At 39.6% G+C, this 25,984-nt stretch overlaps 1 protein-coding gene across 1 annotated transcript in view; it reads left to right on the forward strand.

Annotated features, from left to right (window-relative positions):
- Positions 1 to 25,773, forward strand: part of SYT16 (synaptotagmin 16) — a gene marked incomplete at both ends in the record, with an annotated part of 116,566 nt that extends 90,793 nt beyond the window's left edge. Inside the window, 3 exons of the mRNA XM_079698883.1 lie at positions 1,465 to 1,905; positions 4,814 to 5,003; positions 25,460 to 25,773. Coding sequence (XP_079555009.1) covers positions 1,465 to 1,905; positions 4,814 to 5,003; positions 25,460 to 25,773 — 945 coding nt within the window. The remainder of the gene's footprint in view (positions 1 to 1,464; positions 1,906 to 4,813; positions 5,004 to 25,459) is intronic.
- Positions 25,774 to 25,984: the final 211 nt, after the last annotated feature.

Consider the following 25,984-nt stretch of genomic DNA (forward strand, 5'->3'; position numbering starts at 1 on the left):
TTAATGTGAATCTTAAAAGAGAGGGCAATTATTAGATGTCTGCTATGTGTCAAGTCCTTTAATTTTCACAACAACCTTATAAAGTAGGTATCATCCCCCTTGTGCTGTTGAGGAAAACAGAAAGTGAGAAGGATTAAATAATTTGCCCAGTGTCCTAAAGGTTGTAAGTGATGGACCTGGGATTCCTAAGCATGTCTCATTCCAGAGAACCATGCACTTTCACCTAGATCTATGGGAAAGTTTCATTGATGAACATGCATTTTTGAAGTGTATCATTATATTTTTAAAAATAAAGAGTTCTTTGAATTAGCAAAGTTGGTGTTCAATTACATAAAGAAGAACTGCTTCTGATTTACAATAAGAATCAAACCAAAGTTTAGTTATGAGTAAGAGGCATGCCTTCAGAGGAAAAAATCAAATTATGTTGACATTAGTAATAGTTTGTTAGAGGATGGTTCATTATAGTAAAGTAAATGTAGTTCAGCTCAGTTTTCTCAAGGAGGTCATCGGATCTGACTGGCTGAGGTGAACTGCTGTCTAAAAGTGTATTTCATAATGAGGGGCCGTGTTTGAAAATAAGTAGTATCAGTCCAGTGATGGGAATAGATATCTATGGAGGCTGGTCTGAGCCGGGTATTTTCCCACATCTATTAAAACCTCACAACAACACTCTATCAAGCAGGTGCCTTGATGCTCATTTTTCAGCTGGAGTACAGAGAGACTGGCCTGTTTGGCCATGGCCAAAAAGCTAGTCAATGGTAGAGTTATGACTTCAACCCAGGTATTCTGTCTCCAGGGTTTAGGATACCTTCCTAAACACTTGCTACTCCAAGAGTGATTTGAGTCCAGCTGAGACATCCTTGTGACCTGAGAAATGCAGAATCTCAGGCCTGACCCCAGTCCTACTGAATCAGAATTTCCAGATGATTCAAGTCTGCTCGAATGTTTGAGAAGCTCTGCCCTGAACATTTTCTGCCACGTAGATTGAAAATCTACTGAAGGATCACCTGTCTGTGACCCCCATTAGGATCCTTATCTGCAGGAGTTCCTGGCTCAGAGAGCACAGGCCCAGGCTGAACCATTTCTCCTGGGGACTTGAGGAGGTTACCTTTTGGCAGTTGCATAATTGACTAGTTTTAGACTTAGTATCTCAGTTGGTTTCAATGATAGTGGTCAATTGTGCTTTTGAGAGGCAGTGTAGAGGAAAGCACTTTGCAAAATATTGAAGCTTTGTTCATTCATTCCAAAAGCATTCATGAAGGCTTACCATGTGCCCAGTGCTGTACCCTCAAAGAATTCACAGTCCAGTGGAGAGAGAGACCAGGAAACAGACCTTTCTAATGTTTAGGGATATGTGGTAACAGTCCAAAATAATGAGCTTCTGAAGAAGCACAGAGGGACACCATCTTTCCAAGATGTATTAGGCATTGTTCCATTCCTAATCTTTCCCTCTGTCTGCAACAGGAACAGTATGCAACCAATTTTCAAGTGCCATCTGGGGTCCCGGAGCCCATCTCAAAATGTGGTGGCCTGGATGTCATCTTTGAATATAGAGCTGCCAGCCAGAAGCTCACAGTGACCATCGTAAGAGCACAGGGCCTCCCAGATAAGGACCGAAGTGGCATCAGCTCCTGGCAAGTGCATGTCGTGCTGCTGCCCAGTAAAAAACAGAGGGGCAGGACGAACATACAGAGAGGGCCCAACCCCGTCTTCAAGGAGAAAGTCACCTTCGCCAAGCTGGAGCCCAGAGATGTGGCTGCTTGTGCTGTCCGCTTCCGCCTGTACGCCACCCGCAAGATGACCTGGGAGAGAATGATGGGCGAGAGGCTCTTCTATCTCAGCCACCTGCACCAAGAAGGGGAAATGAAAGTGACTCTGGTTCTGGAGCCAAGAAGTAATATCAGTGTGAGTATGTTAAATGGTGCTGCTAATGATGTGCTACGTTTGAGGATCTGGAATTGTCAGCCCTTGATTTAGTACATTCAGCCCGTGAATTCAAACACCTTAATTTAATTTTCCATTTGGCTCTCCTCATCCTTCTGAGACATGATTTGCACTTCACAGTACAATGGGTTTTCTTTTTTTGTGTGTGCCCATAGTCGCTATAACCTGATGGATGTGTTCCCTGTCCATTTTAGGAAATGACAGCAGCATTGTGAAGGAGGGCACAGGGAAACTGGGAGAGGTTTGTTGGCCTTCTCGTTAGTTGATAAGTGGTCCTACCACCCACCCCCCTGCCCTGACCCCAGCATGCATCATGATGCATCTCAGAGATGATGGGACTTTCAAGGTGAGGTCCTTAACAGCTATGCCTACATAGGCTGCATAGGAAGCCCTGAACTCCAGCCACTTCTAAGACCTTCCATTTCTATGACTGGGCTTCTCCCACATGCCCCGTCCTCTGTGTCCCTCAGATTTCAAAATAATACAGCACAGCTTTTATGTCTACAAGATGGGTAATCCTCTCTTCCCGTGGGTTATGTCATCCAGTGTGAGGATCTCCTTTTAAAAATCACATAAAAGATGGGGTAACTATCTTGGGCTGTTGGACAAATCAGTCATCCATTCCAAAATGTTTGCTGAGTACCAATTATATGTCAGGTGCTGTATAGGCAGAGGGGATGCAGGAAAGAACAAAACAGGTGATGCCCTCACGGAGCGTACAATCTGGGGGAGGAGGGTGACAAAAGACAAACTGGGGTAGGCAAAGCGAGAGAGGCAGAGGCTGCTGCTGCTTTAGAAGGTCAGAGAAAGTATCTTTCAGGTGGTGATACGAGAGAACTCAAGGAATTGAGGGAGCCAGACTGGGTGCCATGTGGAGGACAGGGATTCCAAACAGAAGGGCTGGCATATGCAGGCATCAGGAGGTGGGAAAGAGCTTGACTTGTCTGAGGAAGGGGAAAGGAGCCAGAAAGTCCAGAGTGCACTGATGGGAGATCTAGCCACTTACATTTTTAGTAGATGTCTCAAAATTCGTATCTCCAGACTCGAAATCCTGATTTTTGCCTCACTAAATCTATTTTACCTGCAGTCTCTCCATCTTGGTTAAAGGCAATCTCATGCATTTAATTGCTCAGGTCAAAAATCTTAAAAGTCACTTGTGACTTCTCTCCTTTCCACCTGAAATCCTCCTGGCTCTATCTTGAAAACCTAACCAGAGCCTGACTCTCGGCTGGATTACTGAAATGCCCTCCTAGTTGTCTCCCTGCTTCCGCCTTTGCCCTCTATAGACTATTCCCAACACTGGGGCCAGAAGGAGCCTTTTAAAACATAAGCCAGATCATGTCTCATCTCTGTTCAAATCCCTCTTTTTTCTTAAGCTCTGAGTAGAGTGTTTCTGAAATCCTGGGAAACAGAAGCCACAGGAGGTCAGAGGAATCCTGCACCATAAAGCATAAGGATAGGTATTATTACACCCCTGTTTCTCTGTGCCGGGCCCTGGGCCCTGTGCTGGGGGCACAGAGTTGAGTGGGGGAAATGAGCCAGTGTGAAAGAACCTTGAAGGTAAAAATTCCCCCATTCACCAGTTATTTGTTGAGCATGATTATAAGCTACACACTGGGCCATGCCCTGTGGACTGAGGGATTTATAAGGTTGAGAATTTGATGTGAGAGGCAAGCTGTGCAGTGACAGGTGCCATAGTGGACACTTATGCACAAGCCCAAGGGAGGGGGTGGCCCTCACCTCAAACTAGGCAAATATTTCATTGTTGGGTTATCATCATCCAGACAGCAGGGCCTATAAGGCATCTATCAAAACCACCTAGCCCTGTAGTTTACAAATTGTGTTCCATGAAAGCCTCCATGGGCTCTACAGGGATGTCCATAGCTTGGTAAACAGGGTAGTTTCCTAAGATGTGAAAAATATTTAATTTCTTTGAATGCATTTATTTATTGGGGTTTCTGATAAGAAGTTTTAGGAAATGATTGCAGATGTTGAGAAGAAAGGTTGAAGCAGTTGTGGGTCCGGGAGGCTGGCTGGCCTGCCCCTCAGGGTCCACTCCCACTCATGCTCCTTGAGTGAGAGTCAACATCCTAATCTACTTTGCTTTCCTCCTCCCAGTGTGTCTGGTGCATAGAGGTGGGTGCTTTAAAGAAGCACATGCATGAATACATGACACAAAGTGTGGGCTCCCCTGGTACCTGCAAGGTCTCTAAGATGCACAGTCCATGTGTCAGCTTCCTCACTAAACAGTTGTAAAAGTGTTCACGTTCAATATAGTTCATCTCCTTAGGAAGAAAAAATGTAGCATCTGCCATATTCCTGACAACCTGAAAGAGCAGAACCAGGGGCCAAATGTTCTATGGGGTGGTAGACGGCCAGTGGTCATTTCTTTTCTGGTGAAGACAAAATGCCTCCTGTATTGCTACATTCCTCAAGAGGCTGCAGAGAACAGAAGCAGAACTCATGCCTGGGGTGGACAGGTTCCCTAGAACTCATGCCTGGAGTGGACGGGTTCCATATGGGTCTAAACTCATTGAAATTTGAGTCTATATTAAGTGTCCTGTTACCTCTCCATGTATCTTCCAGGGTTTGATTTACACTAGTAATAACATCTTTGTCCGTTTTGTCTTTAGAGAGGAAAGAGTGAATGGAGACAGCTCTTGAAACAAATATGTCTGCTAATAATGCAGGGGATCCCATCCAAAACTGTCCTCCCCAGGCCCTATTATCATTCACACTGAGTGCGCCATTAGTAATCTTTGGCAGCAGTGGAGACTGGGCCACAATTTCACCAAACATAATATCGGCTTTCTGTAAGGGAGAGGAGTGCAGTGGGGCCAATGGATCCTTTGTTGTTCTTCTCCTCCAGAGTGGAGAGTCTCCGCTCAGCCCATCTGCAGTTTCTCACAGTGACAGTGCTTCATCCACGCAGTCGCTGTCGCATGGAGGGGCGCCAGAGCTGTTGGTGGGGCTATCATATAATGCCACAACGGGGCGATTATCCGTGGAGATGATCAAAGGCAGCCATTTCCGAAACCTCGCGGTTAACAGAGTGCCTGGTAAGTTCATTCCTGTACCCCCAGCTCTGGTCTTCCCAGAGACAGGAAGAAGGCTGTGTCTGCCTTCATCTCAATTCTCTAACTTTTACAATAAAAATGATCTTGGTATGACTTAGACACGTTTTTACCAAGTGATACCTCTGGATTTTTCAAATGCCTTTCTGTTTAATTAGATTGAAGCCTTCTTCGATATCTGGATGCATCTTGATACAAAATAGGCTGGCTTCTACGTGTAGATCGTTAAAGGGGCAAAAGAATGAGGTCTTTTCAGCAACATAACATGTATGAACAATTCAAATCTGCTAATAGGTCCCAGGTCCTCAAATACATTTAAAGAGACAGAGTTCAGTCTTTGGAGCCAGGCAGTTTTGGGATCTAATTCCAGCTCTACTCATCTACCTGCTAGCTTTGCTCTGATCCTATACAATTTACCTCTCTTTTCTGAATCTCAGCAGACTCATCTGGAACAAAGGAATATTAATAGTACCTTTCTCATGGGTGGTTTTGGGGTTTAAAATGATTTATGTAGAACATTCAGTGCCTGACACATAGTGAGCGTTCAAGAAATGTGAGTGGTTATGTGGTTGATGGTGGAGGAGGTGGAACAGGAAGATGTGGGGCAATCCAGGCCTGACTCACCAGGGCAGCTTCGGAGATCACACCTGGAAAGAGCAGCTCAAGACATACTCCCACAGCTGCTGTCCAGGGCTCAGGAAGCCAGAATAAAGATGCTGCGGCTGCTGCCACCAAATTGCCTCTCAATACCCAAGAAGCTGGAGGTTGAACCTTGGAATAATGCTGCCAAAAAATCAGCTCATCTTTAATGATCTTGCTTATCAGCAAAAACAGCTTAAGAAAGGGCGGGAAGATGGTTTCTGCCTCACTTCTGCCTTCTGGCTCTCATGCAACCATATCTAATTTGAGGAATCTAATTTATATCTAGAATTCTAGCTGCAAGAGAGTCTGGAAAATGCTGTTGAAATTCCAGCCTTTTGAGTACAAGAAGGTAAAATAGAAGTGGGTAGAGTGGAGCGTAATTGAGAGTGTCCACCCCAGGCAGCCAAAACTTACTGAAATAAGGACGAAGTCAGTAACAACATGGTAGGCTGCAAGAGGCAATGGACTCTGGCCTCACATGTCAGCATCAGATGAAGAGCCAGCTGAGCTGGTAGAAAAAGGTCAGCTCCTACAACCAAATCTGGGCTCTCACACCTTTTAGTCTTTAACTGTGCTGCCACCCACAATGTCTCTGTTCAATAGTATCTTGTTAGTCAGTCTGTGTTAAAGGCATTAGAGCAAGTTAGTAAGGAAAGCCCAGCACTCTGGAGAACAGAAGAGACCAGAGGCATAGGCCATATTCTGTATCGACTCTCAGAACCAGGTAAGAGCTATTTAAAATCCATATTAGGTGTTGATTATTAATTGCATGGCTAGACTCTTTTTTCCAGATACAGCTTTTTTTCTTTTTTTTTTTTTAAAAGCTCTGGATTTACTAAAGATCTGGATTTACTGCTTTCCCTGCAGAGCCTTTTCTGATCTCTTTCCCTGTTTTCCTGAGATTTGGTGAGATCTGAAAAATTTTCAGGGAAGAACATGGTGCAACTGCAGAGAATGATGCGGAGGTGGATCACACAATCATGGCCTATTCCAGTCCATGCTGGGAGGCTTTAATTTGCATGCTGGGCCATCCCAGGCAATACAGGGGAGAAGGACAGCATGGTGGCTAAGAAAGCATCAACTGGAGTGTGCCAATCTAAGGTCTTTGTCACTTACTAGGTGTGAGTTACTAAACTTTTTTGACTCTCAGTTTCCTCATCTGTAAAATGGGATCATAATAATATATACTTTCTAGGTAGGGATACTACATATAAAGCTGTGATGTTGAGAATGGTGCTCATGAAACTTCATGCATTTCTATGTAAAAGAAAATATGCCAAAGAGGAAACTCTTATAACAAATATTTAAAACTGAGTAGGAGAAAAGGCAAGTCCTCATTTTGAAACTGATTTCATTCCAGAAGTTTAAGTCAGTTTGGCATTTACATGATTTTTCATAGAATAGTGCTACAGTTTAACTGACAAATGTAACTGACATGCTGTATCTTTGGGGCCAAAGTAATAGAAGACAGTGTTGCTGTGATGCTATTAATTAAAGCAGAAACCCAATAGTGAAGACAAAAGTTTTTTGTTTACATAGAATGCTGGTACTTGAGGAAAAGCCAGTTTAATTAGGAGGGGCTGAGAAAGTAGAAGGTTCTTTTGTGGAGATTCTGAAAGGGACCTCTTGGTACTTTCAAGGGCTTGAGATGTTGACGACATTGGTCCTTCATTATGTCTCACTTCCTTACACCACTAACAGGACTTTGGCAGTCATCAGGCAAGCTTAGGATACAATTTTAGTTCCCATATGGAAGAGAATAAGAGAGAGAAAGGATGAGGGAACAATAGTTTTATGAGGTAACTGAGCAGCATTGGAAGAAAGAGGGTGTGAAGGGGAAAGGATGCAAGCTGGAAGATGAATAGGCCTGGAGTGGGGAGTGGAGGAGGGAGACAGCGAAGTGCACTCATCTCCCTGGTGAAGGTGGAAGGAGGGCAGGAGGAGCCTCAGAGCCTTGTGTCAGAGCGCACCCCACGGGAGCTGCCTGCCAGGGGAAAGTCACCGGTAGAAACTTGTGTGAGGGTCACAAATCCTGTGCTTGAGACCCTCAGCTCAGAGGCGGTGAACCTCCTCTGCAGAAAGGGGATATCAATCCTGCCTTGCAGGCTGGCTATGATAATGTGAAGAATGGTTCTTAGGGAAGCCCAAAGGAAAAGAGGTTGAGCCTGTGGAGTGGGGACTTCTCTCTAGAATATTGAAGGTGCTAAATCTTGATGGAAAGAGACAAAGGCTGGGATTTAGAAGCGAGAATCTTTTGCATCAAAATATATCATGAACCAAAAGATAACTGAACTTGCCAACTTGATCCAGCTAGATGACTATTCTGGTATTTTAAACTTTTCTTTCTAAGCAAGATAGAGGAGAGGTGGACAAATAATAGATGGAGTTCCTCTTCTCTTTTAGGGTCTTAGAAGAAATAAACCAATGAGATGTAAGCTCCCCTCCTGAAATTTTTGAGGCAAATCCTTGGGGGAGAAGGCTCAGTGAAAGGCAGGTTTTGCTCCAATGGGCAGGAGCTGGTGGGAGCATTCCAAGAGATGAGTCTCTACCACACCTTGCCCCGCCCCCCCACCCCAGAATGGTTAAAACTTAAAAGACAGATTTACTCAAGTATTGGTGAGGCTGTGGAGAATACATTCTTAGTGGTTGTGTAAAATGGAATAACAGCTTTGTGAAGAGGCTTGGTAGTTTCTTATATAGGTAAACATGCACTGAAAATCCAGCAGTTCCATTCTTAGGCATTTACCCATAAGTTAAAAAAAAAACAGGAACAAGAATGTTTGTAGCAGCTTTACTCATAGTATGGAAAAATTGCAAAGAGCCCTTATGTTCTCATGAATGAGTAAACAAATTAAGATATATTTCCATAGTGGAATACTATTCAGCAATATAAAAGGAACAAAATTAACTGAGGCATTCAACAACATGGAGGAATCTCAAAATCGCACTGAGTACCTACTGTATGATTCCATTTATATGAAGTTCTAAAACAGGCAAAACTTATTTACATATAGTGAAGAAAAGCAGAAGAGGAGTGGTTGCTTCAGGATTGGCATTGGCATCAAGATGGACTGGGCATGAACATGAGGGAATATTCTGGGGTGATGGACATATTCTATATTTTGATAGGGGTGTGGGTTAAATGGAAGTTTGCATTTGTTAAAACTTACTGAATTTTACTAGGCTTTGTGCATTTCACTGCATGTAAATTTTACCTTATAATAGAAAAGAGCCATAAATTATTGAACTCTAGTTAATGAAACACATGCTGAAATGTTTAGGGGTAAAGAACAATGATGGCTACAGCTGTGATGGATTGATGGATAGATAGATGCATAGATATGTGCAAAAGCAAACGCTGTTAGCTCAGGCTACCATAACAGAAATAACATAGGTTGAGTGGCTTAGACAGCAGAAATTTACTTCTCACAGTTCTGGAGGCTGGGAAGTTCAAGATCAAGGTATCAGCTGATTTGGTTCCTGATTAGAACCCTCTTCCTGGTTTGTAGACAGACATCTTCTTGCTGTATCTTCACATGGCAGAGACAGAAAACACCTCTCTCATGTCTCTTCTTATAAGGGCACTAATCCCATTCATGAGGACTCCACCCTCATGACCTAATTATCTCCCAAAGATCCCACATCCAAATAGCATCACATCGGGGATTAGGGCTTCAACATATGAATTTTGGGAGGATACATACATTCAGTCCATAGCATAAATGGAGAAAAATATAACAATTGAAGAATCTAGGTGATGGGTATATGGGTATCCACTGTATAATTATTTTGAATTTTCAGCATATTTGAAAATTTGTTATAAAATAGTGTGCATGAAAATCTGGTGTGGTCTGGAATAGTTCAGCTGGGCCAGGTAGATAAAAATAAAACAAGAGTGTAGCCATTGACAGGGGCTACTGTGGTGGGCATTACATTTTTTAAAAAAATTATGATGACATCTCAAGTTCCAACCTTATTCCCTTGACTCAGTTTTGGATGGAATAGGGTACCAAGCAAATGAACCTGTGGGCATCTTCTGTAGTATCCTCCATAAACCACATCCATCCTGAGACAAAGTATGTGGTTGGGCATTTCTTTATTTCTAACTTTAACCTTTTCTCTATTCATCAGACAGATAGATAGATAGAAAGGTAGGTAGGTTTTTATACCTCCCTCCCTCCCTCCCTTTCTTCCTTCCTTCCTTCATTCCTTTCATTCTGGTGAAAATGCCCGTATTATAAAAATTTAAATATGTATATATATATATATATATATTTCAAATCCTAGGTGGACCAGGGAAGATAGAATAGGCTATTTGAAAATTACTGAAACTATTCCATAGAACCTGTTCAGAAACAATATATAAGCAAGTTAAAAAAATGAACTAATCTTAGCTCAGGTCAGGTAACAGTGTGCCAAGAACCATTCCAGGCACTTTCAGGGTAAAATCTCACTTAGTACATGTGGTCAGTGTTGTCATTATTGCTGTTAAGATGGTACAGGCTAGTCTACAAATCTGATGGCAAGGGATAGTTTCCACATCTGTACATGGCAGATGGTCCAGGTGAAAAAGCCTCTTATTGTGCCTTCTAGACATCTGAAATCCTGATAGACTTTTTTTTTTAATTTATTTCTGATCTGATCTTTATGATTTCTTTTTTTTTTATTTTTTTAGTTTTTAACATCTTTATTAGAGTATAATTGCTTTACAATGGTGTGTCAGTTTCTTCTTTATAACAAAGTGAATCAGTTATACATATACATATGTCCCCATATCTCTTCCCTCTTGCATCTCCCTCCCTCCCACCCTCCCTATCCCACCCCTCTAGGTGGTCACAGAGCACCGAGCTGATCTCCCTGTGCTATGTGGCTGCTTCCCACTAGCTATCTATTTTACGTTTGGTAGTATATATATGTCCATGCCACTCTCTCACTTTGTCCCAGCTTACCCTTCCCCCTCCCCGTATCCTCAAGTCCATTCTCTAGTAGGTCTGCATCTTTATTCCCGTCTTGCCCCTAGGTTCTTCTGACCATTTTCTTTTTTTTTTCTTTTTTAGATTCCATATATATGTGTTAGCATACGGTATTTGTTTTTCTCTTTCTGACTTACTTCACTCTGTATGACAGTCTCTAGGCCATCCAACTCACTACAAATAACTCAGTTTAGTTCCTTTTTATGGCTGAGTAATATTCCATTGCTGATACACATTTATAGAAGCTTTTGAAAAAGTTACCATTGAGAATTAGAAACATTTGATTATCTTTTGAATTTGGCTTCATGGGAAAGCAATTCGCTAACAATTTAGCAGCTCTGTTCTGTTCTTTTCCTGGGCTTGCCACCCAGTTACTGCGTGGCCTCAACATTTGATTTAACCTCTCTGAATTTAATTTCTTTCCCTATTAAATAGGGTTAACTAGATAATATTACTGATACAAATCTATGTTTTTTAAAAAAAATATTAGCTGTTCTGTTGACAGGTTCTCTTTCTCCATCCTTCTACAGTGCATTACTGCACTGTGTATATATACATCCATATAATGGTCCTTGTCAAAAACTATCATTAAGATGTCCCCACCAGTTAAAAACAAGTTCCCCAGCCTCTCAGCATGTGCGTGATTAGCCACATGTGATAATTACGTCCCAAATGATAATACTTACAGCAGCAGCACATTAACCTTGTTAGGTACTCACAATAGCAGAGACTAGAGGAAGGAAAATCAAAAAAGCAAATCAAGCTGGCTCGTGTTTAGTGTGAAGAACAAGTGGGATGCAGGGGGGTACACTCTACAGATGAAAGGCAGGGGAAAAAATGACTACATGGAAATGAACAGATATAGGACATACCACCTTCTTTTAAAGCTAAGTATAGCGAGTACTTACTAATAGCCATTATGTGCTTAGAATTAAGGCCAATTCATATGAAGATTTGTATGTGGCAATAACTTATTGATTGCATATGGGATATTCCTGTACTTACATCATCTCATTTAATTCTCACAACAATATCAAAGTTAGAAAATCTGAAAAGCAACAGGGGAGAAAATACAGTTACCATGGTATGTGAGTTATATCTCAATAAAGCTGCTTTAAAAAAAACCCAGCTTTCTACAGAAGAATGACAGTCAGACTAAGGACAGGCTTATTAACAGCAACGATAGAAGGCTGAGGACAAGGGGAGAATATCATCAAAGAGAAAAAAATACTCTCAACTTACTATTCTTTTCGAGTGAAGGAAGAATAAAGATCTTTTTCACAAAGTTTGAAAGGGTTTATCAGTGGAAGAGCTACTAACTGATGTTATTTCAGGGAGAAAGAAGTCGAACTTAGAAGGAAGTAGTGAAGTTCAAGAAAGGAAAATGAACAACAAGAACAAAAAAATCAACGTGTAGGTAAAGGTAAGCATGTATAAACTGCAGAAACAGCAATAGTAGGAAACATGCCTAATGTTGGGACTACAACAACAACTTGGAAATGAAATTCCGGGTAGGAATAACATGAAGGATGCGAAGGGGAGATGGAAATCAAAGAATTCTAAGGTACTTATGTTGCTTAAAAAGAGGGTAGAGGTATTGATTCATTTTAGACATTAAGTCAAGTGTACATGTTAAAATTTCCAACTTTCAAACCAGTAAGGAGGCTAAATTAGAGTAAAGAAAATTCAGTTAATCCAATAGAAAGCAGAAAGAGATATTTAAAAGCCTAGAAAATGCAGAATAGATAGCACAAACCAAAACAATAAAAATAAATCAAAATACATCAGTGATCATAATAAATGTAAAGGGACTAAGACTGCTATGTAAAAGGTAGATATAACATTAGATTAATATTTCTCTTCCTCCCAATCTCTCCCTGTCCCCCTCCTCACATCCTCTCACATACACTGCAGTTTATATTGGGCCCACATAGCCTCACAATGTATAAGAAAAAGAACTACTAATTACCAACAAATTGGGCTTAGTTCAGGAATGCAAGAATGACTTAATATTAGGAAAATCTGGTGCAGTTCACATACCAATTGATTTATGAGAAAACCTGATCATGTCAATACTTGCAAAAGAAGCTCGTGATAAAATGCACTATCCATTGTTGATAAAAATAACTCAAAGCAGAGGAGTAATAGAAGGTGTATTCGTATAGGCTAGGCTATGATGCAATGACAAATTCTGCAAAGTTCATGGCTTAACAGCAAAGGTTTATTTCTCCCTTGCATCACAGTCCAAAGTAAAGCAGGTGCCTCTCCTCTAAGCTGTGACTAAGGCATACAGGTTCTTTCCATTTAATGAGGTGATAATATTATATTCAAAATGTGACCTGCTTTGTTGCCATGGAAGGGGAAGAGATGGGGGAGTGGTTGCCTATAGCTGTGATTGAAGGTGATATTTACCACTTCTCATATTCTATTATTCAGACCTCAGTCACATGGCTCAGTCAACTAAAATCTGGTGTGAAGCCTGTATCCTTAATTTGATACTTAACCTGAGTCACTATCACATTATTCCCCTAAGAAGGTTTACTGGGCCTTTGTTGTTTGAAACCTTTTAAAATCTGTCTCTTACTGTTTGGAGGTCTGGAAGCAAGGAACTTTTCCAACCACAGAAAGGTCTGAATTTCAGGATTCTCTTTTTCCTTGCACATTGGTCAGTTCTTTCCCAAGCTTACTTTTCACCCTCACCCCCCAAATAAAGCCAGTAGTACGAATACACATTTCTAACACTCTGTTTTTCAGTCTGTTTCCTTAGTTCTATAAACATTAGGCATATGCTCTTCCTTCCAAGTTATAGCAGATGGTGGTTTTACTATCACATAATATGGATTATGGATCTCCATTGTTCTAGCCTCTGATGTTAGTTTCTTCATCACCTGGCACCCAACTTCTAGGCCAGTGGTCATTCTTGTGTTTTTATTTTGGTAGCATTCCAGTTCAGATTACCAGCTACTATATCAGTCAGATTTTGTCAGGAAAATACAGAATAGGTATTTTGAGTCAGAAGTTGTTTCTTACAGGTTTTAAGCATGGGAAGGCTTGTGATAAAGGTCAAGAAAGCTCTCCAGGAAATCCAGAAGTATAGGCATCACAAGAAAGATGCCAGTATGATCTGAGCTGTGTACATATGAAAGGGATGATTCTCATAAGGATGTTTGAACACCATGGGTGAAAACCCTAATTTGCCATCTGCTTGCTAATGCCTGTACACATGCCTGCAACTGGGACTAGAGGGCTGTGGCACCCCTTTCCTTCTACTTTCCAGTCTCATACAAGTCGCTTTCATTAGTGGACTCTAACTGGGATCTTACTGCAAGAGATTCAGGGGAATGTAATTTTATGTTTTGTAAGGGAAAGAGCTTAGAAAGGTAGAAATGGTATTAAATATCAACAACTAGTTTGTGTTACAGAAGGGAACTTGCTTAACCTTGATAGTGGGTGTTTTAAGAAAATAGACACTAGCCATCATTCTTAATCCTGAAATCCCCTTAAAGTCAAGAACAAAGTATGGGTTCCCACTGGCATCACTCTCACTCAACATTAGACTGGAAACTCAAGACAATTCAGTAGAATAAGAAAAAGAAATAAAAATTTAAAGCTTGAGAGGAGGAAACAAAACTGCCATTATTTGTAGAAAATATGATTGTCTACATTAAAAATACAAGAAAACCTACAAATTTAAAATAATAACTTTTTTAAAATACAAACTTGTTTTCTAATACATCAAGGACAGTTAGAAAGTGGAGTTTTAACACATGGATATTTTAAAAAGTAACAGTACCTATGGTACCAAAGAATAACATTAATAAAAGATGAGTAAAAAAATTATTTTAAAAATCACAACACTGTTTGAAAGACACAAAAGAGAACTAAATAGATAAACCATGTTCATTGTTTAGAATAATCTATATTGTGAAAATAACAGCTTTCACCAGATTAATCTATATACCCAGTACGATCCCAATCAAAATCCCCACAGATTTTTTTTTGGTGTATTTTTCTTTTTAAAAAAAGAGCTTGACAAACTGATTCTCAAATTCATATGCAAGAGCCAATTAAATGAAGCAAGAGCTTAAAATAACTAAAATAGCTTTTAAAAAGATGAAGAAGGATTCTACTGAGCAGATCAAAATATATTCTAAAATAATAAATATTATCAAGTTAGGGGAAGGACACTAAAGCTGGACACGATATCTGATCGACATTATATTACAAATCAGCTGGGAGATAATGGGCTATTAAATGAATAATGCTTCCCATATAGGAAAAAATAATTAGATCCCTACTTTATACTACACACAAAGATCAGTTTAAAGTGGATTAAAGATCAGATTTGGAAAACAAACTCTTTAAGACTCATAGGAGAAATGTGGAAGACTGTTGGGTTTGGGTAGGATTTCTTAAACAATTTTTTTAAATATGTCAACTGAAAAAGAAAACATTGATAAATCTGACTCCACAAAAATTTAAAGCATTTATACTACAGAAGTTACTACACAGAGGAAAAGGATAAGTTACAGGCAGGGAGAAGATATTAGCAATAAAAATAACAAGATTTTGTCTCTAGACTTTGTAAAGAGCCAGTAATCTACTCCTAGGTATGTATTTGAGAAATTCTCAAATATTGGTAAAATGGAAAATATATAAAAATGTTCACTGAAATCTTTTCACTTCTTGGTTATTATAAGCAATTAAAATGTCCATTAATTAAGATTATGAATAAATAAATTGTGGTTTATTAATATACTGAAACACTATACGGCACTTGAATCACAGGTGTATATATAATATAGGTAATATAAAAAATTTAATGCTGAATGCAAAAAAGTCAAGTTTTGGGAGGACATACAGTAAAACGTTAAATACTTTTTAAATGTGCAGAATACTGTTAAGTATATTTTGGATATCTTTATTTACAGCTATTTATATAGTGAAAGGCTAAAAACATACATGAAGATTATGAGCTGCAAATCCAGGAGAGGAATTACCTTTAGTGATAGAGGAAACCAAACAAGAATTAGGAGGGATACTCAAGGATCTTCAATTATAACACTTTATTTCCTAAAAATCAAACAAAAAGCAAAAAGGTCCATAATAAATAAGACAAATGCTAAATATCACAAGTCTGCATACTTGGGTATATGTACTATTATTCTCACGTATATTGAAAATATTTTATAATTATGAATACATTAGAAGCTAAGGGGAGGTTAAATGACCAAATTCTTTCCCTTACCCAGAGAATCATGGTGCCTCACTCCCACCCCCTCCCTGAGGCTGAGTCTATTACAATTGGTAGACCGTCATGCTGCCCGCTGGCAGGTGTCTTGTATGAGCTATTTAACTAACTATTGTGGTTAGTTAAATAGTTAGGTATTATATTGTTTCTTTGGAAAAATGACTTCTGAGTCCCAAATGACATAATTATGTGCCATGATATATTGGAGATATTTTACTGTCATAATTTTTTTGGTGCATGTGGTATCTTCCTTTATGGAGAAAGAGACAAGTGACCCATAGAGCAGTTGGCAGGCTGGGTCAGAAGAACAGCATCCAGGACGATCTAGGGGTTGTGACCCATTCAGCCTGTTGATGATGGTTTTGACACCAAGAGGCGTCTGAATCATCAGCAGAAGATAAAATACTGCTCGGTGGGAGGAGGAACCAAGATGGCGGAGTAGAAGGATGTGCTCTCACTCCCTCTTGCGAGAACACCAGAATCACAACTAGCTGCTAGACAATCACTGACAGGAAGACACTGGAAGTCATGGAAAAAGATATCCCACATCCAAAGACAAAGGAGAAGCCACAATGAGACGGCAGGAGGGGTGCAATCACAGTGAAATCAAATCCTATAACTGGTGGGTGGGTGACTCACAGACTGGAGAACATTTATACCACAGAAGTCCACCCACTGGAGTGAGGGTTCTGAGCCCCACGTCAGACTTCCCAACCTGGGGGTCTGGCAACGGGAGGAGGAATTCCTAGAGAATCAGACTTTGAAGGCTAGTGGGAATTGATTGCAGGACTTCGACCAGACTGGGAGAAACAGAGACTCCACTCTTTGAGGGCACACACAAAGTAGTTTGTATATAGGGACCCAGGGGAAGGAGCAGTGACCCCAGGGGAGACTGAACCAGACCTACCTGCTAGTGTTGGAGGGTCTCCTGCAGAGGCCAGGGAGTGGGCTGTGGCTCACCATGGGGACAAGGACACTGGCAGCAGAAGTTCTGGGAAGTACTCCTTGGCGTGAGCCCTCTTAGAGTTTGTCATTAGCCCCACCAAAGAGCCGAGGTAGGCTCCAGTGTTGGGTTGCCTCAGGCTGAACAACCAACAAGGAGGGAACCCAGTCCCACCCATGAACAGTCAACTGGATTAGAGTTTTACTGAGCTCTTCCCACCAGAGCAAAAGTCAGCTCTACCCACCACCAGTCCCTCCCATCAAGCCTCTTAGATAGCCTCATCCACCAGAGGGCAGACAGCAGAAGCAAGAAGAACTACAATCCTGCAGCCTGTGGAAGAAAAAACACATTCACAGAAAGATAAACAAGGTGAAAAGGCAGAGGGCTATGTACCAGATGAAGGAACAAGATAAAACCCCAGAAAAACAACTAAACGAAGGGGAGATAGGCAACCTTCCAGAAAAAGAATTCAGAATGATGATAGTGGAGATGATCCAGGACCTCGGAAAAAGAATGGAGGCAAAGATCGAGAAGATGCAAGAAATGTTTAACAAAGCCCTAGAAGAATTAAAGAACAAATAAACAGAGATGAACAATACAATAACTGAAATGAAAACTACACTACAAGGAATCAATAGCAGAATAACTGAGGCAGAAGAACAGATAAGTGCCCTGGAAGACAGACTGGTGGAATTCACTGCCGCGGAACAGAATAAAGAAAAAAGAATGAAAAGAAATGAGCACAGCCTAAGAGACTTCTGGGACAACATTAAATGCAACAACATTTGCATTATAGGGGTCCCAGAAGAAGAGAGAGAAAAAGGACCAGAGAAAATATTTGAAGAGATTATAGTCAAAAACTTCCTGAACATGGAAAGGAAATAGCCACCCAAGTCCAGGAAGCGCAGAGAGTCCCATACAAGATAAACCCGAGGAGAAACATGCCGAGACACACAGTAATCAAATTGGCAAAAATTAAAGACAAAGAAAAATTACTGAAAGCAGCAAGGAAAAAAATGACAGGTAACATACAAGGGAACTCCCATAAGGTTAACAGCTGATTTCTCAGCAGAAACTCTATAAGCCAGAAGCGAGTGTCATGATATACTTAAAGTGATGAAACGGAAGAACCTACAACCAAGATTACTCTACCCAGCAAGGATCTCATTCAGATTCGACGACGGAGAAATCAAAAGCTTTATAGACAAACAAAAGCTAAGAGAATTCATCACCACCAAACCAGCTCTACAACGAATGCTAAAGGAACTTCTCTAAGTGGGAAACACAAGAGAAGAAAAGGACCTACAAAAAAAAACCCCAAAACAATTAAGAAAATGGTCATAGGAACATACATATCGATAATTACCTTAAACGTGAATGGATTAAATGCTCCAACCAAAAGTCACAGACGTGCTGAATGGATACAAAAACAAGACCCATCTATATGCTGTCTACAAGAGACCCACTTCAGACCTAGGGACACATACAGACTGAAAGTGAGGGAATGGAAAAAGATATTCCATGCAAATGGAAATCAAAAGAAAGCTGGAGTAGCAATACTCATATCAGATAAAATAGACTTTAAAGAATGTTACAAGAGACAAGGAAGGACACTACATAATGATCAAGGGATCAATCCAAGAAGAAGATATAACAATTATAAATATATATGCACCCAACATAGGAGCAACTCAATACATAAGGCAACTGCTAACAGCTATAAAAGAGGAAATCGACAGTAATACAATAATAGTGGGAGACATTAACACCTCACTTACACCAATGGACAGATCATCCAAAATGAAAATAGATAAGGAAACAGAAACTTCAAATGACACAATAGACCAGATAGATTTAATTGATATTTATAGGACATTCCATCCAAAAAACAGCAGATTACTATTTCTTCTCAAGTGTGCACAGAACACTCTCCAGGATAGATGACATCCTGGGTCACAAATCAAGCCTCCGTAAATTTAAGAAAATTGAAATCATATCAAGCATCTTTTCTGACCACAACACTATGAGATTAGAAATGAATTACAGGGGAAATAAACGTAAAAACACAAACACATGGAGGCTAAACAATACGTTACTAAATAACCAAGAGATCACTGAAGAAATCAAAGAGGAAATCAAAAAATACCTACAGACAAATGACAATGAAAACACGACGATCCAAAACCTATGGGATGCAGCAAAAGCAGTTCTAAGAAGGAAGTTTATAGCTATACAAGCCTACCTCAAGAAACAAGAAAAATTTCAAGTAAACAATCTAACCTTACACCTAAAGGAACTAGAGAAAGAAGAACAAACAAAATCCAAAATTAGCAGAAGGAAAGAAATCATAAAGATCAGAGCAGAAATAAATGAAATAGAAACAAAACAATAGCAAAGATCAATAAAACTGAAAGTTGGTTCTTTGAGAAGATCAACAAAATTGATAAACCATTAGCCAGACTCATCAAGAAAAAGAGGGAGAGGACTCATATCCATAAAATTAGAAATGAAAAAGGAGAAGTTACAACAGATACTGCAGAAATAAAAAGCACCCTAAGAGACTACTACAAGCAACTCTATGCCAAATATGGACAACCTGGAAGAAATGGACAAATTCTTAGAAAGGTATAACCTTCTAAGACTGAACCAGGAAGAAACAGAAAATATGAACAGACCAATCACAAGTAATGAAATTGAAACTCTGAATAAAAATCTTCCAACAACAAAAGACCAGGACCAGATGGCTTCACAGGTGAATTCTGTCAAACATTTAAAGAAGAGCTAACATCCATCCTTCTCAAACTCTTCCATAAAATTGCAGGGTAAGGAACACTCCCAAACTCATTCTATGAGGCCACCATCACCCTAATACCAAGACCAGACAAAGATACTACAAAAAAAAGAAAAAAAAAAAGAAAATTACAGACCAATATCACTGATGAATATAGATGCAAAAATCCTCAACAAAATACTAGCAAACAGAATCCAACAACACATTAAAAGGATCATACACCACAATCAAGTGGGATTTATCCCAGGGCTGCAAGGATTTTTCAATATATGCAAATCAATCAATGTGATACACCATATTAACAAATTGAAGAATAAAAACCATATGATCATCTCAGTAGATGCAGAAAAAGCTTTGGACAAAATTCAACACCCATTCTTGATAAAAACTCTCCAGAGAGTGGGCATAGAGGGAACCTACCTCAATATAATAAAGGCCATATACAACAAACTCACAGAAAACATCATTCTCAATAGTGAAAAGCCTTTCCTCTAAGGTCAGGAACAAGACAAGGATGTCCGGTCTCACCACTATTATTCAACATAGTTTTGGAAGTCCTAGCCACGGCAATCAGAGAAGAAAAAGCAATGAAAGGAATACAAATTGGAAAAGAAGAAGTAAAACTGTCACTGTTTGCAGATGACATGATACTATACATAGACAATCCTAAAAATGCCACCAGAAAATTACTAGAGCTAATCAATGAATTTGGTAAAGTTGCAGGATACAAAATTAATGCACAGAAATCTCCTGCATTCCTATACATTAATGATGAAAAATCTGAAAGAGAAATTATGGAAACACTCCCATTTACCATTGCCACAAAAACAATAAAATACCTAGGAATAAACCTACCTGGGAGACAAAAGACCTGTATGCAGAAAACTATAAGACAGTGATGAAAGAAATGAAAGATGATACCAACAGATGGAGAGATATACCATGTTCTTGGATTGGAAGAATCAGTATTGTGAAAATGACTCTACTACCCAAAGCAATCTACAAATTCAGTGCAATCCCTATCAAATTACCAATGGCATTTTTTATGGAACTAGAACAAAAAGTCTTAAAATTTGTATGGAGACACAAAAGACCCCGAATAGCCAAAGCAGTCTTGAGGGAAAAAAACGGAGCTGGAGGAATCAGACTCCCTGACTTCAGACTATACTACAAAGCTACAGTCATCAAGACAATATGGTACTGGCACAAAAACAGAATCATAGATCAGTGGAACCAGATAGGAAGCCCAGAGATAAACCCACACACCTATGGTCCACTAATCTATGACAAAAGAGGCAAAGATATACAATGGAGAAAAGACAGTCTCTTCAATAAGTGGTGCTTGGAAAACTGGACAGCTACATGTAAAATAATGAAATTAGAACATTCCCTAACACCATACACAAAAATAAACTCAAACTGGATTAGCGACCTAAATGTAAGACTGGACACTATAAAACTCTTAGAGGAAAACATAGGAAGAACACTGACATAAATCACCGGAAGATCTTTTATGACCCACCTCCTAGAGTAATGGAAATAACAACAAAAATAAACAAATGGGACCTAATGAAACTTAAAAGCTTTTGCACAGCAAAGGAAACCATAAACAAGATGAAAAGGCAAGCCTCAGAATGGGAGAAAATATTTGCAAACGAATCAATGGACAAAGGATTAATCTCCAAAATATATAAACAGCTCATGCAGCTCAATATTAAAAAAACAACCCAATCCAAAGATGCGCCAAAGACCTAAATAGACATTTCTCCAAAGAAGACATACAGATAGCCATGAAGCACATGAAGAGCTGCTCAACATCACTAATTACTAGAGAAATGCAAATCAAAAGTACAATGAGGTATCACCTCACACCAGTTAGAATGGGCTTCATCAGAAAATCTATAAACAGCAAATGCTGGAGAGGGTGTGGAGGAAAGGGAACCCTCTTGCACTGTTGGTGGGAATATAAATTGATACAGCCACTATGGAGAACAGTATGGAGGTTCCTTAAAAAACTAAAATTAGAATTACCATATGATCCAGCAATCCCACTACTGGGCATATACCCGGAGAAAACCATAATTCAAAAAGACACATGCACCCCAATGTTCATTGCACCACTATTTACAATAGCCAGGTCATGGAAGCAACCTAAATGCCCACTGACAGATGAATGGATAAAAAAGTTGTGGTACATATATACAATGAAATATTACTCAGCCATAAAAAGGAACGAAATTGAGTCATTTGTTGAGACATGGATGGATGTAGAAACTGTCATACAGAGTGAAATAAGTCAGAAAGAGAAAAACAAATATCGTATATTAACGCATATATGTGGAACATAGAAAACTGGTACAGATGAACCGGTTTGCAGGGCAGAAGTTGAGACATAGATGTAGAGAATAAGCGTATGAACACCAAGGGGGTAAAACCGCGGTGGGGTGTGGATGATGGTGTGATGGATTGGGCAATTGGGATTGACATGTATACACTGATGTGTATAAAATTGGTGACTAATAAGAACCTGAAGTATAAAAAAACAAACATACAAAAAACACAACTAATACTAAACTTTCTTTGGGTTATTTATTTGGAAAATGTTAATATAAATTTTTCAGATATTACATGAAATTTCTGAATATCTTATATGTTCTGGTGTAATGTTATAAGTCATAATTCTAGTTAATACTTTAAAATGTATATCTCAGAAATAACTAAATTTCCTTGTCAATTGCATTATTATGAACTTTCATCAAATCTTTAACTGTGGTCATTTTTAAGTCTTTTGTCATTTACAGACAGTTCTGGGTGTACTCTAATGCTTTTGCAAAAATATTCCTATAAAAGGGTTTCATCTTCAAGGAATTCATGGAGAAGACTCTGACAAGTACAGGTTTCTGGTAACTGACTATACTGGTGAACTGAATCAATAAGCATTTTCAGAACTCTAATGGAAAACTGATGAATTCATAAAAGTGCTAACAAAAGATCAAGATGAAAAATAAGTTAATTACATGGGACTGAATGAACTGATGAGGATGATTATAATTTTTGTGACTTTCTGTTTTAATTTAAAAAAAATGCTGCTCGGTGGTGCTCTGAAGCAAGTATTATCAATTCCAAAGAATTAAAACAGAGCTCACTTAAGTTGCATATTTACTTGATTCTTTCTCTTCCATTCTGACTGGTGCTCATCAGATTAAGTCATTGAACCCCGAAAGACCCCAGCCTTACTCCTCACTATTCCTCACAAGTAGAATTTTCTGGGCACAGCCCTGGGTCACTAAGAAGTAAGCACATTATTACAGCCAATAAAAGGTTCCCTTTTGAGCTGGAATGATCAGCAACATTTCTCTTCTTCTGGTCAGGTGTCCTTAGACTGGATTGTTTATAAAATTATTATTTCCCCCTTTTGTCATACACATACAATTCAGCTTCATTGATGGTAGTTAGGGAGTAAGTAGCCTTTCTCATAATTAGAAAATGATCTTCTGACAGGATAAAGCTGGAAATTGCTCTCTTTGTGAAATGAGCAGATCTTTGTCTGCAAGATTGATTCAATTTTCACTGCCGTAACTGGTAGCAGAATTGCCAGACCAGTTTGATGACTGGATTGAACTTTTCCTACAGGAATTGTGTAGCTGTCCAGCTGTGGAAACACAAGTTCACTCCCCCATTGTTGGTTTTCTGACAGTTTTTTCCATAGAGTAGTTTGAAGAGTGGAGAGCCCTGTTTTTGAGACAGATAAGTGTTTTTCACACCTGAAGTGTAATTTCACACCTTGTATTTCTCAGCAGATAACTGCATAAAATAACATATCAAACCGGAATAGAAAAAGATCAACAAAGAAAACTGCAGGTTGTAATTTGTTTCCTATCTTACAATGCTCTTGTAGAGAACAGTAAATTACAGAGCTCTGAGTTTACACTTTAAAAAGTTTCATTGGTTGTTAGGTGGGAAAGTGAGCAGTAAACACTAATCAGCATTTAGCCTGCATTGAACAGAATGTACAGAATGATAAAATTCAGGAAACACAGGAACTTGTAGATTTTTTTTTAAAGGATAGGACACATAAATTAGTGGTAAAAACTGTAGTTAAGTGTAAGTCAAGAAATTGATAAATTAATTGATTTTAATAAAAATAGAATTTTCTTAGGATATAATTTTCTTTGTAATTATCCATTCAGGAATTTTAGTAAAAGTAATAGACTATGTTAGTACTTACTTTCTATAAATGACTAAACCTATGATGCTAGTCACCATCTTATGGCATTCTAGTGCAGGGGTTATAAAATGAGGGGTTTAGCTCCATTTTGCAAGTTTGAAAACTTAAGTCCAAAAGAAAAAAGAAAGTCGAGTCTCCTGGCTGGTCATTACAAAATATTACAAATATTTTTACAATATTCATTACAAAATATTTAATATTTACTGAGTGTCTACCACATGTTAGGCATTACCCCAGGCATGGGGGTACAGTGGTAAACAGGGCAGTCTCTCTTTCTCCCATCAGGGAACTGACAGTTTTGCAGACAAGTAAGCAGGCAATGGAAATACTGGGTAATAAGTGCTGAGAGAGGCTAAAACTAGATTTTGATGGAGCCCACAGATGGTCAGCATGGGGGCAAGTGGTCAGCAAAGATTCCAGGATAAAGTGACATCCAAACTAAACTAATGAATAGGAGTCATGTGAAGGTAGATATCATTTGGGATATCAGGGCATGTAGAGCTTATGCAGAAGTGAAAGGGAAAGACAGCAGAGTGGGTTGGAAGGATAAAGTGTTCAGTGTAGTGGGGATGCAGTGTATAAAGGCAACGGTGATGCATAATGAAACTGGAAGATAAAAGTGTCAGGGTATGTGGTCTATACCGAGAAATTTGGCTTTTATCCTGAGACTAGTGGGATGTATTGAAGGTTTAGTCTTTGTTTACTAGGGAGAGTGACACAACCAGATCTGCATTTTACAAAGACCCCTCTGACAATCCAGTGACTGGAGATCAGTGAAGAAACATGCAGTCATGCAAGTGGGAAATGCTGGTGACCTGAGCTGATGGTGTACACTGAGAGTTCAGTGGCATTGGGATGCAAGGAAGTGGATGGATTTGGGAGCAACTGAGGAGGTGGAATCAACAGAACTTGGTGGTTGATTGACTGGACTAGGGGTAAGGAAGCCAGTCTAGTAAACAATGCCATCCTGAGTTCTGACTTGGGTACTTGAGCAGATGATGCTACCATTCACAGGGCTGGAGAATACTAAAACAGCAAGTTTTTAGGAGTTGGAGACATGATGAGTGGGAGATGGGATTTCCACAAGAAGAAGTATGGTATTCAGTTGGATCTTGAGCTTGGGAGGGACGTCTAGGCCAGAGATACAGATCTGGTAGTTGTCACTGAGTGGATAACATGGTCCAAAGAATATGTAGAGAATGAGAAGAGAAGAGACTCTTTAGGCATAAACAGCCCTTTGACAATGAAAAGAAAGACACATAGAGCAAAACGTATATTTATAGTTACATAAATAAAGCATGGATGAAGAACTGTGCATGTCCACAAATACCATTGCACACGTGCCTATGCATGTACATACCCTTGCACATACAGAGCTTCTAATGAACATCAGCAAGGTGCCCCATGGTGGACCGCATGAAACATTAAGGATAAAGGTAATAATCCCTTTCCTGAAGAGTTCATGTAAGATGTATTAGTCCTACAGAAAGTTCCGGGCCTAAAGATGCTACTCAGTATGTTAAAAAGGAAAAATGTACAGCCCGTGTAGATATTGCAATTAAACTAGCAAACCGGAAGGCACTGATGTTTTCTCATTTCCATTGTTTCCTCAGATACATATGGAAAGCTCTTTCTCCTCAGTTCTGTGGGTCAAGAGATGTCCCGCTGCAAGACATCCATCCGACGCGGTCAGCCCAATCCTGTCTATAAGGAGACCTTTGTTTTCCAGGTGGCCCTCTTTCAGCTCTCTGATGTTACGTTGATGATTTCTGTGTATAACAGGCGTACCATGAAGCGTAAAGAGATGATTGGTTGGATTGCTCTGGGTCAAAACAGTAGTGGAGAGGAGGAGCACGACCATTGGGAGGAAATGAAGGAGACCAAAGGGCAGCAGGTCTGCAGGTGGCACACTTTACTCGAATCCTAGGTTTGCCGAGAGGTGTTTGTGGGCTATATCTACCCTGGTGACCCATGTTTTGAGTACTGATACCAACTCAGTGCTTGCTGGCAGGCTTTTTTTAAAGACAGGCTTTAAGTAGGGATTGGATTCTACTAGACCCTAGGACATTCTGGGGGTGGAGGGATCTTTGGGTTTCTCAAAGGTATGATTTGGATTTAAATACTGTAATTTTTTTTAA

The sequence above is a fragment of the Hyperoodon ampullatus genome, assembly GCF_949752795.1.
Source record: "Hyperoodon ampullatus genome assembly, chromosome: 3".
Classification (NCBI taxonomy): Eukaryota; Metazoa; Chordata; class Mammalia; order Artiodactyla; family Ziphiidae; genus Hyperoodon; species Hyperoodon ampullatus.